This window comes from Microcebus murinus, chromosome 4, assembly GCF_040939455.1.
Source record: "Microcebus murinus isolate Inina chromosome 4, M.murinus_Inina_mat1.0, whole genome shotgun sequence".
Taxonomy (NCBI): domain Eukaryota; kingdom Metazoa; phylum Chordata; class Mammalia; order Primates; family Cheirogaleidae; genus Microcebus; species Microcebus murinus.
Genome location: NC_134107.1, coordinates 60,365,265 through 60,385,248, shown reverse-complemented (window position 1 = coordinate 60,385,248; position 19,984 = coordinate 60,365,265). Strand labels below are relative to the sequence as shown.

General features: G+C 36.9%; 1 protein-coding gene across 1 annotated transcript in view; it reads right to left on the bottom strand.

The window, feature by feature from the left end:
• Positions 1 to 19,984, bottom strand: part of RNF169 (ring finger protein 169) — an 83,985-nt gene that overhangs the window by 24,782 nt on the left and 39,219 nt on the right. The window contains exons 3-4 of the mRNA XM_012745036.2: positions 8,390 to 8,536; positions 599 to 717 (exon numbers count right to left, since the gene is read on the bottom strand). Of these exons, the coding sequence (XP_012600490.2) occupies positions 599 to 717; positions 8,390 to 8,536 (266 nt within the window). The remainder of the gene's footprint in view (positions 1 to 598; positions 718 to 8,389; positions 8,537 to 19,984) is intronic.

Sequence of the window (19,984 nt, the reverse complement as noted above, 5' to 3'; positions counted from 1 at the left end):
ACAAAATATCTGTTGAATGAATGAATGACTGATTTCTTCCTTCCTCCATTTCCTCTTCCCTTCCTTTCCTTCCTCCTATCTACCCCTTCATTATCCCTCAAGCTCCCACCATCCATCTAATTCCTGCCTCCTTTCCTCTCCAGGGCCTACAAAGTCAAGGGATTCCTTGTCAAGGGTCTTCTAGACTTTTCAGTTTGCCCTCCTGAAACCTATGAAGATTTATTTTGGTCTAGGGCTAGGCACAAAAAGAAAATCAACTCAGGCCTTACTTCCTAGTTTTAAAGTCCAGAGAGAGAATCCATGGATATTGTTGGACTGAAGACAACTTTCTTGTTTCCTCCCCCAGGATGAAAGGTTCACACTATGCAGCAGAGCAATTAGCACAATCCTCCCCTGAGAATGGGTAAATGTTACTTTTCTTTAAAAATTCAGATCAGTCCTTTCTCCCTAATTCACATTTGAAAACCAGTTCCTACGTTCTTTTCTCCCCTTCCACCTCCCCCAAAGTAGCTACAACAAATACCTTTGCTCCCCCAGTCCCTTTTGCTCATACCCCGAAACAGAAGAACCCTGACCGAATTCAGTATCAGTCTCTTACCCTGCCAGGAAAGCTAAGGAGTAGGAGCTGTTCTTGGAAACAAATGCCGAGCGATGTGTCTGTGTCATCTGGCCTCGAGAAGGTTCTTCGTTCTCTGAGTCTGAGAGACGTGCAGGACACTGGCAGGGAGACAAGGGAGACAAGACTGTCCATTTGGGGTTCCCATAGAATCCACTCAAGCTATAGTTTCAAAGCTCTCTCTCTTAGGTTACTCTGCTCTGAATTCCAATCTGTTTCCAACTGCCTCCTGGAGATCCCAATCTCAAACGCAGCTCAAACTCAATATATCTAAAATCAAACCACCATTTCTCTTCTCTAAGCCCCACCACCAACCCATCTAGAAACCTCAGTGCCATCTATGGCTCTTTTCTTTCCCTTATTTCTAATTCATAATAACATTTGTATAGAGAGAGGTTTTAGGTTCCTCAACACTTCTAAATATTTTACTTCATTTACTGTTTATATCAGTCCCATTAAAAACAGGGATTATTATCTGTTTTTTACAGATGGCAAGGTGAACTGAGGCTCAGAGTAGTTAATTTGCCAGAATTATACAGTTAATAAATGGCTAAAACTGGTTCTTAAAGAGCATTAGTCTCCATGCTGTTTCCACTCTGTTCCACTCTACTCCTAAAATGTCTCTCAGATCTAACTCTTCCCATTTATATCACTGTCATTGCCTTACCTTAGATTCTCATCATCTTCTGCCTGGACCATTACAATATTCTTGCTCTCTCTAGGATTTCTTCTCTCTAATACCCTCCACACTACCAAAAATTATCTTCCCAGAATATAGATAGAATCCTATCATTCCCTTGCTTAACTTCTGGTGAGCTCAGGATAAAGTCTAAACACCTCAGTCTGATACAACGACCTTCACAAACTAGACCGAGCCTTCCTTCCTAGCTTTTCTCCCACACATGGAACTCACTGAGTACAACCAAACTACTTTCTACTTTCCACATGTACCATAGTTTTTCAAAACTTCCATTCTTTTGAACAGGCCTAAAATTCCCTATCTGCATTCTCTGCCTATAAAAAAATACTTGTTGGCCTGTCACAGTCATTTAAAAATGTCACTCTCTCTGAAAAGGCTTCCAAATTACCCTAGAGTTAGTTTTCTCCATCTTGTTTATAACCATTCATGTATCTTCATTTTACTTTGGAGTTCCTTTTTAGAGTCTTTCAATTGACACTTGAAGTGTCTTTTAGATATGCCTTTTGCATATAATACAGTAATGAATATACTCATTATACAATATGAGTCTTTTTCTTTTAATGGATAGCAACAAATCACAATGAACTATAGCTTCTTTGTCTTCTGCTTCATACAATAAGCTCTGTAAGAGTAAGTGACCATCTTTTTAAAAAATTCCCAATACCATGATAAAGCAGGTAAAGAAAAAAATGGCTAATCATCTAATGATTAAATGATTAACAAAGTGAGAGTAGTGTATGTAGGCATGCAAGGTACTACATGGCTCAGAGCACCCTGAATTCCTTAAATGCTTTGTTATTCTCACACAATAGGCTATACATCTTTTTTATTTTTTTACTTTTTGAGATGATCACTCTGTTGACAGGCCTAGAGTGCAGTGGCATCATCATAGCTCACTGCAACCTCAAACTCCTGGACTCAAATCATCCTCCTGCCTCAGCCTCCCCAGTAGCTGGGACTACAGGTGCACACCACCATGCCCAGCTAATTTTTTCTATTTTTATTAGAGACAGGGTCTCACTCTTGCTCAGACTAGTCTCAAACTCCTGACCTAAAGTGATCCTCCCAACTTCACCTCCCAAAGTGCTAGGATTACATGTGTGAGCCACCGCACCCAGCCTAGGCTATACTTCTTAACAGTTGGCTTTTGAGAGAGAATTGAAGAACTATAATTTATAGAAAGGCATTCCAATTTCATAGGTTATCATTCCTTAGAGAACCCTGCTGTACAAAATATTCAATGGAAAATCTTTAACAGCACTAACCCATTATCAAATTTTATATAATGTTCTCTTCTCGACTCTAAGAAAAAAGAAAAAGCTTGATACCAATAGATTCAACAGGAGATAAATAATTACAATTTGTATTTAAGCCTCTCTTCATAATCAATTCAGTACCAAGTAAAATTCCAGCTCTATTACTTAGCTGTCATTGTCATCATAGGTTAGTTGCTTCATTTTTCTGAGCCCTGGTTTCCTCATCTATAAAATAAAGATTGCTCTGTCTACTATATAGTTTGTGATAAGCCATTAAAAGCACCTAGTACATGAGACCTAACAAGTAGTAAGTGTTCAACAAGATAAATTTTATTTTTATTAATTTAAATACTATTAATCTTTTAAGAAAAACTTTCATTTTATAATATATATGCCAATTTATTGAAAAATAAATTATGTTATTATAAACAAATAGTTAATTATTTAGACAAAAGCTATCTGACCCCTACATTTCTACTCCCACAGAAGCTAGAGGCACAGGATAGGAAAATATTTACCTCTCATTTTTCACCTACGATAAAAATAAACCTATAGCACTATGGATTCCTAAGATGGTACAAAGCATACATAAATGAAATCCCTGAAGTGACATCTTAAAAATTGTACCTAAAAAAATTAAAAGAATGATAATACCCAGAGTTGGCAAGGTGTGAGAAAATTAGTTTAGTATTCTCATGTATGACTGATAGGAGTATAATTATATACAAACTTTCTGGAGAGCAACTGAGTAATGAATACAAAAATGTTTAAGAGGACACTCCCTTTGACCCAGTCATTCTACTTCTAGTAATTTATTCTAAAGAATTAATGAGACAGGTGGATTTCATCACAATGGTGTTTGAGATAGCAAAATATCAAGAGGAGATTTATTAAATAAATTTGTTAAACAAATTCTACAGTCAAGAATACTAGGAGACCACTAAATAATGATGTGAATTCTTTATTTACATAGAAAGACACCCCTGACTTACAGTTAACTAAAAACAGGCTACAAAACAGTATCTACAATAGCCTGCATTTTCTGAAAAGAGAAACAATATATAGTGTATATTTATAGGTGCTTACAAGTCTAGAAGGATATTTACCAAAATGTTTATAGGAGTTATTTCTAAATTATGGGATGACATGTAATTTTTCACTTTTTGCTCTATAATCTTTAGTATAACTGCTATATCAAATTGTTTTCCAACAATTTGTATTATTGGATTAAATGTATCATAACAAATTGAAATAAATTAAACATTGTACCCATTTTATTTCCATTCTGAAAAAATAATAACAGATGATAATATCTGCTTCTATTGTCAGCTCTTTCCTCCTCCATTCAAATTCAATTTCACAAATATGTATCAAACATTTTGTGATGTGCAAGTTATTATAGGAGATTTTAAAATGAGTAAGACATATTTACTATATTCAACAAACTTACAACCTGTTAGAAAAACACGAACACAAAAAAGACATAACGTAAGAGAGAATGAAATAAGTTCTGCAAAAGTTACAAAGTGGAGAAGCAGAGTGGATGATGGGAGTAGAGAAATAAGTGAATCCCTGAAAGTTCTATGAATGCAAAAGCTTTTGAACTGGACACAGATGAGTTGCCTTTCAACAGATAAGCTGGGTGGCATTTCAATGAGATGAAAATGCAAGACAAAGGATCCAGAGGAGAGAAAACAGAGTATATATCTGGGGGAAAGCAAATATATACTCCCTAGAGTTTTGGGGTATAAGCAAGGATGGAAAAATAAGCTAGAATCATATGAAGGAAGGACCTGAATGTCGGGGTGAAGAGTCCTCATTTAATTTAATAGGAAAAGGGAAATCATTGAAGTTTTTCGGTAGGAGAGTGAAATGATCAGTCTAGCTCTAATCATAATATTCCCTATATAAAAAATAATCCTTCAGCTAGCTTCCCACTGAGACCACTTAGGATTCTCTTGGGTCTCCACTGAATATAGTCTTGGCTAAACTAAATGGAATTATTTGCTCAAAAGCTCTTAACATTTAATACCAAAAACTCTTAAGACATATTTAAAGCAAATTAGAGCCATTTACAATCCCCCAAAATAGGGCTGGGCACAGTGGCTCATGCCTGTAACCCTAGCATTCTGGGACGATGACTGGGAGGACGCCTTAAGGCCAGTTTGAGACCAGTCTGGGCAAAATGTCGAGACCCTGTCTCTAAAACTATTTAAAAATTAGCTGGGTATGGTAGGGGTATGCCTGTAGTCCCAGCTACTCAGGAGGCTGAGGCAGTAGGATCCCTTGAGCCGGGAGTTCAAGGTTGCAGTGAGCTATGACCACGCCACTGCACTCTAGCCTGGGTGACAGAGCAAGACTCTGTCTCAAAAAAATTAAATAAATGAATAAAAATAAAAGTCCTCGGCCGGGCGCAGTGGCTCATGCCTGTAATCCTAGCACTCTGGGAGGCCAAGGCAGGCGGATTGTTTGAGCTTAGCAGTTCAAGACTAGCCTGAGCAAGAGAGAGACCACATCTCTACTAAAAAAAATTAGAAAGAAATTAGCTGGACAACTAAAAATATATAGAAAAAAAAAACATTAGCCAGGCATGGTGGTGCATGCCTGTAGTCCCAGCTACTTGGGAGGTTAAGGAAGGAGGATCACTTGAGCCCAGGAGTTTGAAGTTGTTGTGAGCTAGGCTGATGCCATGGCACTCTAGCTGAGACAACAGAGTGAGACTCTTGTCTCAAAAAAAATAAAAATAAAATATAAAAGTCCTTAAAAATATAGAAGTGAATGAAAAAAGGCAAAATGACAAAAATCTAAAACTTGAAGTGTTCATAGGTCAGATTTTTTTTTGGAGACAGAATCTCACTCTTGTTGCCTTGGCTAGAGTGCCATGGCATCAGCCTAGCTCACAGCCACCTCAAACTCCTGGGCTCAAGCAATCCTCCTGCCTCAGCCTCCCAGGTAGCTGGGACTACAGGCATGCGCCACCATGCCCAGCTAATTTTTAGTTATATGTATGTGTATGTGTGAGATAGACAGACAGACAGATAGATAGATAGTTGTCCAGCTAGTTTCTTTCTATTTTTTAGTAGAGATGAGGTCTTGCTCTTGCTCAGGCTGGTCTCAAACTCCTGAGCTTTAATGATCCACCCACCTCAGCCTCCCAGAGTGCTAGGATTACAGGCATGCGCCACCATGCCCGGCTAATTTTTTCTATATATTTTTAGTTGGCAATTAATTTCTTTCCATTTTTAGTAGAGATGGGGTCTCACTCTTGCTCAGGCTGGTCTCGAACTCCGAGCTCAAACAATCTGCCCACCTCGGCCTCCCAGAGTGCTAGGATTACAGGCGTGAGCCACCGCACCTGGCCATAGGTCAGATTTTATTCAACGTGTTTTTGAATAGAAAATTTTGCAAAACTGGCTATTACCAATAAACAAATAAAAATTTGTACTTTCTGATTCTTCTGAAGATTAAAATTCAGTTGATGCACTTGATTTCTATGTCAAAGATGGTAGTGGCAAATGAAAAAACAATTAGAGTGATTTCCCAGTCTTGACATCATTTAATATTAGAGATCCATTCCTGGAGAAACCTGGATCTGGCAAGGCCAGGAACAGGAAGTTCTTTCTATCAAAGGACCACAGTGAAGGGTAAGCTCTCTCTATAAAGGCTAGTTTGTCCTAAAAAGAAAGGTCCTTCTGGGTTGTTTTGTACTATTGGGGTGAAGAGGCAGAGCTGTAGTCTTTATAGAGAGTATAGACCACAGCTGGGGCTATTACAGGTGTCCCAAAAGTCACCATACATAAGGAAAATAGGAAATTGTAGCTAAATATATCTTTATTTACAAAATATCCATTACAAAATTTTACAAAATTTTTCTTTTGTATGGAGATGTGTCTCCAAAGTTTAGTTATGTAACATAATATATGCATAAGATCATCATATATATCAGGGGTCCTCAAACATTTTTATTATTATTTTAGTGTATTATGGCGGTACAAGTGTTAAGGTTATATATATTGCCCATGACCCCCTCACCCCTCGAGTCAGAGCTTCAAGCGTTGCACATCTTACTTGTTGTGTTTGTATATACCCAACCCCTCCCCCCCTCCCACCTGCCTGACATCCAATAAATGTTATTCCTATATGTCCACTTAGGTGGTGATCTGTTAATACCAATTTGCTGGTGAGTACATGTGGTGCTTCTTGAGATACTTCACTTAGAATGGGTTCCAGCTCTATCCAGGAATATATAAAAGGTGCTATATCACCATTGTTTCTTAAAGCTGAGTAGTACTCCATGATATACATACCACATTTTATTAATCCACTCATGAATTGATGGGCACTTGGGTTGTTTCCACAGCTTTGCTCAAACTTTTTAAACAGGGGGTCAGTTCACTGTCCCTCAGACCATTGGAGAGTGCACACTATGGGCCTGGGATGAGTAGGGTGCTAAGCAGGACAGGCAACGGCAGAAAAAACACCCGGTGGGCCAGATAAATGTCCTAGGCAGGCCCCATGTTGCCCGTGGGCCGTAGTTTGAGGACGCCTGATATATAGTATCTTATTCTTGCCTTCCTGGCTGAATTGTCTCCTTTCCATTAGCAGTCTTTTGCCCTTTATGTTTCCTAATGTACAGAGCATTAAGAGTACCCAGCACTTCATGCTTATTAAACTGAATCTTTCAGAAGGGCGAAACCTTATAACATGCAAATGGTTGTTTTTACTAATAATTAAATAACAATTACTAATATCATTATTATAACTAGAATCAAAAGCTCCATATGTATGCGACAGTCAGCAAACACTACTATCCCAAGAAAGCTTAAATCATTTCAATTTTCAGTTCAATTTTCTGTTCAATTTTGCCTTTGCAAAAATTAAACCAGAAGCACAGAGAAATTAAGTAATCTGGCCAAAATTGTACAATCAGCCATTAGACAATATTGGCATCTGTCTAACAGGTAGGCTTCTGGTTCAGAGATTTTTTTCCTACTCTGCTATGTTGCCTATATTTATATATGGTAAAGCTTTATTAATTCCAGCTAATTAGAAAGATAACCTGAAATACTAACAAATCTGAATTATGAAATATTTTAAAAGATATAAGTCTAAAGATATGCTCAATACATACAACAACAGATGATATCCAATCCAATATGACTTACTATGGAAATAAAACTCAATTGTAATTATCCATTTGGGTACAATTAGTAGTTCCTCCAAAAGTGCTTTCTTAAATAACTCAAATACACAACTTAAAACCTTTCCCAAAAATGTACTTGGTAAATTAATACTGAAAAATTCAGGGAAGATTTGGCCCCATTAGAAGTCTAATTTAAGTTTAGACTTCAATATCTAAACCTACCATATATATAGCACTGTGCTGCTTAGGGCATTACAAAGAATAAAGGCAAGTAAAATACAAGCTCTAAGGAAATCTAATTGAGGATAGAAGACATACAAAACTTAAATGTCAAATAACAACACACAAGTCAAAATGACAATACATGTATTTAAAACTTATCACAAACAGTATACTATACTAGGTTTTCCCTCTCGCTCACCTTTTTCCTCCTTGTCCCTTAACTTTCCACAGATCTCAATGTTCCATTCGAAAATTATTTTCTCCAGCTGTCATATGGATGCTAAGTTCTTCACTACTCTTAAGCTACCCAGTAAAGAGTACCCTGGTACTCTTAAGCTACCAGACTGTTACTGGTCTCATAGTTCACCAACTTAGGACTTTTGGATCCATGTCACCTGGGTTAATTGGTGATTTACTGAGGCAGATGTCCATCAAAAAGGTGATTTACTTACACATTCCAGATTTGTTTTCAGTACTAATGGCTCCTCTCTTTTTTTCTGTTCATCCATTTTCCTTTTCCCTGTTTCTGTATCCTCTGGTAACAGCTTGTGGATTTGATCTTCAGAGGTTTTTTCCTCTTGTAACTTTTCTTCTCTCAGCTAAAAATACATATTACACAGAGACAGTAGAGTTTTAGGCAACTCTATATACTTAAAAACATCTTTTACTCTGTAGTCTATTAGAACAAACAGATCACACGGCAGTTTTGAGACTATTTTTCTTATCAGATATAGAGCCCTCTTGATTTTTAAGTAAATCTGCTTTTACTTAGCTCTTGCCAAACATATACTTCATGGATTAAGATATTCTTGGGCAATATGAAACCATAAAAGGTAAGGTAATACATATAACCAAAAATAATGTTCATTCATGTAGCCAAAAAAGCCTGAACCCCAAATCTTCCCTTATTCCCATAAGCCAGTTTAACTGCATTGGACCAGGAGAAGAGAAGTGATGGCCACAGAAAGCCAGAGAAGCTGAGCTAGGCCACTGGCAACAGAAAGAATGACTTATCATAGTCACAATGTCCTATATTTTTATGCTCTCATCTAGCAGTCACAGGATAGGTCAAGATACATAGCCTACAAAGAAATTTAAGGCAGAGGCATATGCTCTTTATTTTGGGGAGGAAGCACAGCATTATGAAATAGCACTGGCTTTGGAATAAAAACTTAGGTGATCTTGGGCAAACGAACCATCATTTGCTTGTCTCCAAAATGGAGATAATGCCACTTATTTTGCAGATATTGCTATAAGGCATAAATGAGATAACAATATGACATAATTCTTAACATTGTCTTGTGTACTTATAGTACATCAAAACCTCTCTTTCTATTAATATTTTTATTCACTTTTCACTGCCTAGAGTTTTAATAACATTTAAACAAGATAATGCATGTCAAAGCAAGTATAGGCTACTAATATTTTTAATCATTCTTCTGGGAAAAAATAAAGCTAAAGAACAAATAAGAAAATTCTTGATAGGCTATGGCTCAAGGTTTAAAAAAAAAAAAAAAACTATAACAACAATAAACAACAATAAAGCCTTAGTCTTATCTTTTCAATTTCTATAGGTCTGATTCCTGTCAGCCTGAACTAGTCTTTAAGATGTTAGTCTAATAATTCGTGAGGTTATGAATATGCAAAGAGCACCGTATACAATACTAAGCCAGAAAGAGATTCAAATGAAAGAATATACTACCAACTCTGCCCAATGCAAACAAGAACACAAGGGAAAAGAAAGTGAATCCTTAGCTGAGGCAAGAACAAAACTAAAGTCTGTGCTAACTACTAACATAAGACAATCAATGTCTTTTGAAGATCATAGATGAGAAATTATAGTTCAACAACTTGACCACAACCTACACAAAGGGGCATTTTACTTTTAGAGGACAGAGCAGCAGAGTGGCAAAAAAAAGAGAAAAGATTTTAGCATCATTAATAATTATCATTTACTGAACTGTATGTGTCAGGAGCTGAACTAAGCACTATATATACATTATCTCACTTAAAAAAACTAAAGCTTATGAGTTAGGTAACTTGTTCAAATTTACACAGCCATAGGTGCTGGGGCTGGAATGCAAATCTAGGTCTGTCTCAGTGGTTCTCAAACAAGGATTGTTGTGCCCCCACCCAGGGAACATGTAGCAACATATGGAGACATTTTTGGTTGTCACAACTGGAAAAGTGGAGTGTGTGTTACTGGTATCTAGTGGATAAAGGCCAGAGATTGCTGCTAACCATCCTAAACGCACAGGATAGCACCCTCCAATATATATATAAACAAATGTTGCTATTCTTAAAAAACTAAATACTTTCCCATTTTATTTTATTTATTTATTTATTTTTGAGACAGAGTCTCACTTTGTTGCCCAGGCTAGAGTGAGTGCCGTGGCGTCAGCCTAGCTCACGGCAACCTCAAACTCCTGGGCTCAAGCAATCCTGCTGCCTCAGCCTCCTGAGTAGCTGGGACTACAGGCATGTACCACCATGCCCGGCTAATTTTTTCTATATATATTAGTTGGCCAATTCATTTCTTTCTATTTATAGTAGAGACGGGGGTCTCACTCTTGCTCAGGCTGGCTTTGAACTCCTGACCTCAAGCAATCCACCTGCCTTGGCCTCCCGGAGTGCTAGGATTACAGGCGTGAGCCACCGTGCCCGACCTAAATTTCCCATTTTATATATTTTAGTGTTATTTTGTTTAGTCCTTAATGGTGTTTACACACTATGTTCTCTGTTTTTTCTAGTGTTTTAGAATTTATCCTTCTGCCTCCTTATAATTTTTATTGCCACTCTTAAGTTTTGTTTTGTTTTTTTTTTTGAGACAGGGTCTCACTTTGTTGCCCAGGCTAGAGTGAGTGCCGTGGTGTCAGCCTAGCTCACAGCAACCTCAAACTCCTGGGCTCAAGCAGTCCTCCTGCCTCAGCCTCCAGAGTAGCTGGGACTACAGGCATGCGCCACCATACCCGGCTAATTTTTTCTATATATATTAGTTGGCCAATTAATTTCTTTCTATTTATAGTAGAGACGGGGTCTTGCTCTTGCTCAGGCTGGTTTTGAACTCCTGACCTCGAGCAATCCGCCCGCCTCGGCCTCCCGGAGTGCTAGGATTACAGGCGTGAGCCACCGTGCCCGGCCTCTTAAGTTTTTGACAGGAGACTTGTGTTGCTGGCAAAACAACCTTTTCAATTGCAACGTTGAGTCACTGCCAATACCCCATAATTTTAACAAAGCTAAAACTTTACAAAAGTAAAAAATTCATATATCCATTTAAATCTTCACATGAATCATGCTGATGTTTTCTCTATATGGAGGTTCTATACAAGTTTTTTTGCAGGGGGGAACTGTCCTTTTGGGGGTTATTTATAAGGATTTGAGAACTTGGTCTCTAGGAGAGTTTTTATACCAAAAAAGAAAAGGGGACGGTCAGAAAGCAGCATTAGAAATTTAAAAATATCAATAGCTGTTGTTCACTGAAGTCATCTGTTCCAGGCATTAAGTTTATAAAGCTTATCTCATTTAATTGTTAAGGATTTTGCTTATATCTATTTATTATTGCCATTTTATAGACAACAAAAATTAAGACTCAGCGGTTATTTCCCAAAGTCACAGAGACAGAATATGGAAGAGCCTGGATTTTAAAGCTTCAGACATCAGTTTCTCAGATTCAGCACAACTGACACGTTAGGCTAGATAATTCTTAGTTGTGGGTGCCTGAGCAGTCTGAGAAGGCAGCTTATGCAATACTTTTTCGGGAAGCAGGAGTTAAGGACAGAGTAGCATAGCAGGGAAAGACAGAGCCACAACAAAGTGCTACAGCAGTTGGCTACAGGGACAATATGAGAAACTATATGAAATGCATCTTGACTGTCAGTCTGAGGTGAGAAAAAGGGAAACATATGCCTATTGGCTCCCACATCCCATTGACCAAAGTTTGCCTCACAGAGTGTTAAATAACCCACACACTGGCCTGTACAACCAAGTTCCCACGGTAGGTGCTGCAGCAAGGACAACTGAGAAGCCCTAGAGCTAAAAGCAAGGGGCAAGCAGTAGGGACCTAAACTAGGAGACAGACTGAAGCTGCCCGTTACTGTAAATGAAATCATTTTTACTGCTTCCTTTTTCAGAAGCTCATTACTAGAGAAAAGCTATTGACCTCTGTACATTAATCACATACACTTCCAAGAATACCATGCCATTTTTTTCCTAAAAATCTCCTTACTTTGCCCTCGTTAATTTTTTAAAATAAACTTGAAAATCAAACTATAATATACACATAGAAAAGTGTACAAATCATAAATGTAAAGCATGATAAATTACACAAAATAAGCATATCTATTAACCACCACCAAGATAAAGAACAGTTTGTTACCAATACCCCATGTGCTTACTCCTCACCCAAAAGTAACCATGATCCTGGCTTCTAACACCATAATATCGCATTGCTTACTTCTGAATTTTATATAAATGGAGTCTTAATATGACTTTGTCTTCCTTCATTCAACATTCTATTTGTAGGATTCATCCATGTAGGTATACACGAAGTTTGTTACTTCCTTTTTTGTTTTATTCTACTGTTTGACTATAAAACAATGTAAACATTCTATTGTAAATGAATATTGGAGTAGTTTCTATTTTGGGGCTATTTATAAGTAGGTTGCTAAAAATATTCTTCAATATGCATGCATGCATACATTCTGTTGTTCTGTGGAGTACATCCTAGAAGAGAAGCTGCTGAGTCATAAGCTGTGATCATGCAGCCAGTTTTCCAAATTGGTTGTACAAATTACACTTCCACCTCCCCAGTGTAGAAGAGTGGCAGTTGCTTCTAACCTTGCTAACACTCATTTGTCTATTTTAGCCATTCCAGTGGGTATATACGGATACTTCATTATGATTTTAATTTGCATTTCTCTAATGACTAAAGATGTAGAACAGCTTTTCATATGTTTATTATTTGAAGATCATGTTTTATGAAGTGTCTATTCACATCTTTGCCCTTTTCTCTTTGAGACGTTTGGGGTTTTTTCCTCCAATAATTTATAAAAGTTACTTATGATTTTTGGATATGAGGCAACTGTCAGGAAAAAATATATACATACAAATATATAACTATATGTATGTATATCTTATATGTACATGTATGTATGTATGTGTATATGTATTTTTTTGTGTTTTTTACTATCTTAGTACAGGTGTCCCTTAGAACACATAGGGGATTGGTTTCAGGACCCCCATATATACCAAAATCCATGCATACTCAAATCCCATAGTCAGCCCTGCAGAACCCACCTATATGAAAAGTCAGCCCTCTGTATACACGGTTTTGCATCCTGAGAATACTGTATTATCAATCCACATTTGGTTGAAAAAAACCCACATATAAGTGGACCCACATAGTTCAAACACATGTTCAAGAATCAACTGTACTGTCTTTCGAAGACAAGAAATTCCAGGTTTTAATGCACTTCAACTTATCAATCTTTTATTTTCGGGTTAATGCTTTTTGTATGCCATTTAAGAAATGTTATACACTGAAGGTCATGAGAATATTTCCCATATTATCTTTAAGGAGTTTATTGTTTGACCTTTCAATATATAATCCATTTAGAATTGATTTTTCCATGTTAAACCATAATCTGCATATGATAATATGAACACATATGGAATATATAGTGTATTGAGTTTTGTTGAATATATATATCAACATAATCATTTCCCTAATTAAGAGACAGAACATTGCCACCATACGAAGAAAGTCCTTTTGAACCCATTAGCAATCAATCTCCCAACCCACATAGCCCCAGGCAACTACTAATCTGATTATCATGGCTATAGATTAGTTTTGCCAATTATAAAATCATACAACATGTATTTCTTTGTGTCAGGTTTCATTCACTTAGCATATTTTTGAGATCCATCCATGTTACTGAGTTTATTATTAATATTAAGACATTCCTTTAAATGGATGAGATATATCCCACTGTATGACTATATCATAATTTCTTTATCCATTCAAGGACATCTGGGTTGTTATTTAGCTCTGGACTATTATGAATATAGCTACTCTAAAAATTTAAGTCTTTTTGTGGACTAATGTTTTTGTTTGGGTTAGCTAAAAAGCTACACGTGGAATTGCTGGGTCACATAGTGAGTGCATGTTTAAATTTATAAAGCAACTGCCACAAGGTTTCCCACTGTGGTTATACTATTTTATACTCCCAGGACCAATGCATGGAAGTTTCACCTGATCCACATACTCACATTCATTCTCACACTTGGAATCGTTATCCTTTTAATTTGAGCCATTCTACAGGATGTAAAGTGATATCTTATGGTTTTAATTAGTATTTCCCTGCTCTGGCTAACTATGCTATCTTTTCACGTGGTTAGTAGTGATATTCTTTTGTGAAGAGTCTTTTCAAACTTTTGCCCTTTTTTTTAAACCTTGCTAGTTTTGTTTTTTGTTGTTTTTTGTTTTTTTTTAGAGACAGGATCTCACTCTGCCACCCAGGATGGAGTGAAGTGCAGTGATGTGATCATAGCCTACTTCATCCTTGAACTCCTGAGGCAACAGTTCTCAAATTGGGACTCTAGATTCCTAAGGAGGATTCACAAGGATAGTAATGGGAATCATTAATTTTCAATATATTTTTAAAAATCTAATAAATCAGATACTTAAAGTCTGCAAGGTTATACCCACTAAATATTACCATCTCAATAAATAGATTGAATACATTTTTTGTTGATATCTAGGGCTTATTTTTTGTTTGATTTTCTGGTTTTTTGTTTTTTTGGGTTTTTTTTGAGACAGGGTCTTGCTCTGTTGCCCAGGTTTGGGTACAGTGACATCATCATATCTCACAGCAACCTCAAATTCCTGGGCTCATACAAATCCTCCTGCCTCAGCCTCCCGAGTAGCTAGGACTACAGGCATGCACCGCCATGCCTGGCTAATTTTTCAAAATTTTTTGTAGAGATGGGGTCTTGCTATATTGATCAGGCTGGTCTTGAACTCCTAACCTCAAGCAATCCTCCTGCTTTAGCCTCCCAAAATGTTAGAATTACAGGCATGAGCCACCACGCCCAAACTAGGCCTTATTTTTTAATAGAAGATACTTTAAAACATTTTAAATTCACATAGGATTTATGAAAAGAGCATTAATACAAGCTGGTAGAAAAGAGTTGGTTTGCTTCAGAACCATTGATTCAGAACATGATGAATTTATTAGATAATCAAATTAGTATCAGAACATTTCCATTTACTTTGGTATCTAGAGCAACTGATGCTTTATATCCTCTGTCTACACTCTCATTTGGCACTAACAATTACTGCTTCTATAAGATCTAATTCTAATCAGTAACTATTGCTGATGCTATCCACAAAAACAATGTATTAACATGGAAAGCTTCATATAGTTTGCTAATTTTAAAAGGTCAGTAAAAATGGCATATACAGTGTGATCCAAAAATCTGTTTTTTAAAAAGTCTTAAGCTTAAGTTTATAATAAACATATAAATATGGTTATTAGGTGGCAGGATTACTGGTGATTTTCCCTTTCTTCTTTAAATCTTTTTGATAATCTGTACTTTTTTATATAATTCATTGATTATATAATTATGCTTACTTTTATGAGCAGAAAAAAATAAAGCTATTCTAACTTAATGAAAGCCTCACTAATCAGATATTTTAACAACATATTTTATTTTGTACTAGAGACAAAATAGTTGCAGCCATTCTGGAAAATTCCTTAGTCTGGCTTTCAAGTGGTATTTAAATGACTTTATTTAAGCTAGTCTCTAAACCATAAAAACATTTATACAGTAACATCATAACTACTGATCGTCCCTCTCATAAATGAAAGAGACAAGGAAAAACAGCACATTGCAGAAATAACCTGAATAACCTGCTATTTTAATTAAATTTGATCAAGTTTTAAATTTCCCAAGTATATTCTTTTCTTTGAAATGCCCAATACTTGATAAAGCTGTTTCTCCTCATCTGGGTAGCTATAAATATTAATAGTAAAAGGAGACAACTACCATGTCTAATGTTCTTAGATTGTGAGCATCCCATGAGCTGGCTGTTCTCCCCTCATATAGTTAAAATTTAAACACCCTTTTGAGAGTTTTTCCTTGTCCTCAGTACCACATGGCTTACCTGTTCTTAAAGATATACTATGAGATCTTACATTTTCTGGTTTTAGAAAGAAGTATGCCAGCACATGCTGAAAGTGGCATTTCCCCAAAGATTATATAACATTTCAGAGGGAAGAAGAAAAAAATAGCAAATTATGTTGCAAAAAGAACGCTAGAAATCTTAAAATGCATGTAGCTCTATCATGAGCCAGCTGTACATTCTTATACAAGTTATTTCTCATTAAAAAGGGCGCTTTGAAACTAGACCAACAATTTAATTCAATAAGCACTTGGAGAATTCCTGGGTGCAAGGTATTGTATTAGATGTGTGCAGTTAAAGAGATCAAAACAAACAGATCCATCCTGAAAGATTTATAATATAATAGGAAAAACATTTTTAAAATAAGCCAATAACATGCTTCTTCTGTGGTGTAATAGAACATATTTTAAACTTCCTAAGTAAATATAAGATACTTTTAAAATATAAGATGCTTTTAAGTAAATCTTTAAAAAAAAGAGAAAGAAAAGAAAAGAAAAGGCCAGGTATGGTGGTCCATGTCTTTAACCACAGCATTTTGGGACGAAGCAGGAGAATCATTTGAGGTCAGGAGTTAGAGACCAGACTGAGCGAAGAGACCCCATCTCTACTAAAAATAGAAAAAATTAGCCAGGTGTGGTGGCATGCACCCATAGTCCTAGCTACTCGGGAGGCTGATGCAGGAGGATTGCTTGAACCCAGGCATTGGAGGTTGCAGTGAACTATGATGATGCCACTGCACTCCTACCTAGGGTGACAGAGCAAGATTCTGTCTCAAAAAAAAAAGACAAAGAAGACCAGTAGTCTCATATATAACAAAAACGTACAAAGAGATCAATGTTGAAGTAATTTCTCCATAAAAATTATTTTTCAAAGTCAACATGCACTTAGTGCAGACCCTTACATAACTAGAACAAATTATAACAAAATTCTAAAGCAATGTATTAAGACGAAGAACTGAGCTTGTGTTTAATACTCCCTTTCCACTTAAAACCCCATAAAATGTCAGGAAACTTCTTTTTAATAAAATAAATCTATAAGAGCATAGAAAAACAACAACAAAAAGAGCATGCCACCAGCAGTCAAGACCACAAATACCCAAAAGATGGAACTGGGTTTCACGTCTAAAGGTTATAAACAAGAAATCACATAAAAATATAAACAAGAAGTCACAGAAACCATATAAATGGCCAATAAACATAAAATACTGCTTCTCTGTAGTAATCAGAGATATGAAATTAAAACAATGAGATCATTTTCACCTAGCAGACTGGTAAAATATCGAAAACAAAAATAAACGTTTGGCAAGGATTTGAGGAAAAATAACTCACTTTTATTGTTCATGAGAGAATACGTTGAAAAAAGTCTTTTTAAAAGATAATTTGTTAATATCTACCAAAATGCAAAAAGTGTATACACACCATTTCACACTTTCACTTCTAGGAATGTAACCTAAAGGATGTATTTGCTCACATATGTTCATTAGTGCTCAGCACAGTATTTCTTTAAAATTGGGAGAAACAGGAAACTAAATGGCCAATGATAATGGAATGAGTAGGTGAATTATGCCCTGTTCATAATATGAAATATCATGTAAGATGAAAAAGTAGCTATTAATGTATTTTTAAAAACCACCTCCTAAAAAAATGTTAAGTGACAAAAGCAAGTCACAGAAAAGATATTCCTCAAAAATCCTAGTTTCTTTGACGTATTTATCCTCAGACTGTAATACTCATGACACCTGTCACTCTCCCTTAATCAAAGAAAAACTCAGTACCTAAACTTCACATTCTAACTACTCTAGTGATCATTCCTGAAGGTTCCAGTATCGCTGTACTCTCACCTCCAGTGTTCCTTCACCTCCTCCTTAAATAAATCTTTTGCTCCATCCTATTTCAGCTATCTACTCCCAAAGTCATACCCTAAATCTTGTGATATCCAATGACTAAAACACCTCCTCCCAAGGCTTACATTTAAGCCTTACCTTTAGAGCATCATTTCCTATTTCCTAGCTTTCCAGTTTTATCTGTATGCTAGCAAAACTACTTTCACAATTCTTTTTCACCATCAAAGCTTCCAGTCCATTGACCCTACCATTCTTTCACTGTCCACCACATCCCTCATATCCTCAATTTCCTCCTTAAACCGAGATCCATGATCCAAAACCATAATAACTCCCTTGTATATGCCCTCAAGTCCACTGCACCTCTTTCCCTCTGTCTTATTTCTGGCAAAACCCAAATGCTAGTTAAACCCAACACATTGCTTACTCCAAATGTGTCCTAACTGGCCTTATTTCCTTTCCATTGCTGCCCCATGAGACAGAGACTGCTAGTGGCCGATCCAATACATTTTTGCTGCTCCCTCCCTAAGAAAACCATGATTTTACTCAGGAAGTTAATATACCTAGCCAAAACACTATGCTTCCCAGCCTCCCTAGTAGCTGTGATACAGGACTACAAAATATAGGTGAAGTCACTGGGTGAGGGGGGACTTAGACAAAGCTCTTTGAAAGGCCCCAATTCCAGTTAGGCAAGGTGGCTCACACCTGTAACCCCAGAACTTTGGAAGGCCGAGCCAGGAGGATCGCTTGAGGCCAGGAGTTCAAGACCAGCCTGGGTGACAGAGCAAAACCCCATCTCTACAAAATAATTTTAAAAATTAGCCAGGCATGGTGGCATGAACATCTGTAGTCCCCGCTACTTAGGAGACTGAGGTAGGAGGATCACTTGAGCCCAGAAGTATGAGGCTGCAGTGAGCTATGATTGCACCACTGTACTCCAGCCTGGACAATAGAGCAAGACCCCATCTTTTAAAAACAAACAAACAAAAACAATTCAGCTGATATGTGCCCTTTTGCCTTCTGTCTGGATTTGATTTTCAAGAAGGATCAGCCATCACATACCACAAGAGACGGGTATACTTGAAGATGCCTAAAAGGAAAAACAAAAGGAGTCTAAAGCCCTGATGTCATAGAGCTGCCGTATCAGCCCTGGACTGCTTATCTCTACTTTGTTACCTGAGAAAATTAAAACTCCTAATTTGTCTGTTTTTTGAATTAATGTAATTGCGTATATTTAAGGTATATAACATGATGCCATGGGATACATATGGATAGTAAAATGATTACTATAGTGAAGCAAGTTAACATATCCACCATCTTACATAGTTACCCATTCTTTTTTTTTTTAATGGCAAGAGCAGCTAAAGTCTACTCGTTCAGCAGGAATCCCAGATACCTAATTTGTTTGAGTTATTACTTTGGGGTCTCTACTGTTCACAGAAAACACAAGTCTTAACTTCTGGGCCTATTACAGTTTATTCCCCACACAGCAACCAGAGACCTTTCAAAAGTATAAGTCATATTACTGGTTTCCCATCATATCTAAAATAAATTTAGGCTCTTCACTAGGTTAATTAAGCCTTCTTTGACCTGGCCCTTTTGTCTCCCAACTCATCTTCTCTAACCCGGATACCACCCCTCCACTTCCTTGCACATTCAGCTCCAGCCACAATCACCTCTGGTTCCTTGAACAAGCCAAATTTGTTTCTGTTTCAGGGCCTTTGGAATGTCCTTTCCTCATACCTTACTTGGTTTGCTCCCTCACTTCCTTCAGGTTTCAGTTCAAGTGTTGCTTCCTCTGAAAGATCTTCCCTAATTGCTCTATCTAAAACTTTCTGGGTCTCCTCAAGTTTCCCTCTCACTCACTCCCCTCTAACTCCTCTTACCCTGCTTTACTATTATATATTAAATATTTGTTTGCTTATTTCTTATCTGTCTTCCCCACTAGAAAGGAATCTCTTTGAGGTCAAGGATCTTGAGTGTTTTCTTCAGCACTGCATTCCCACTGCCCAGCATATGCTAGGG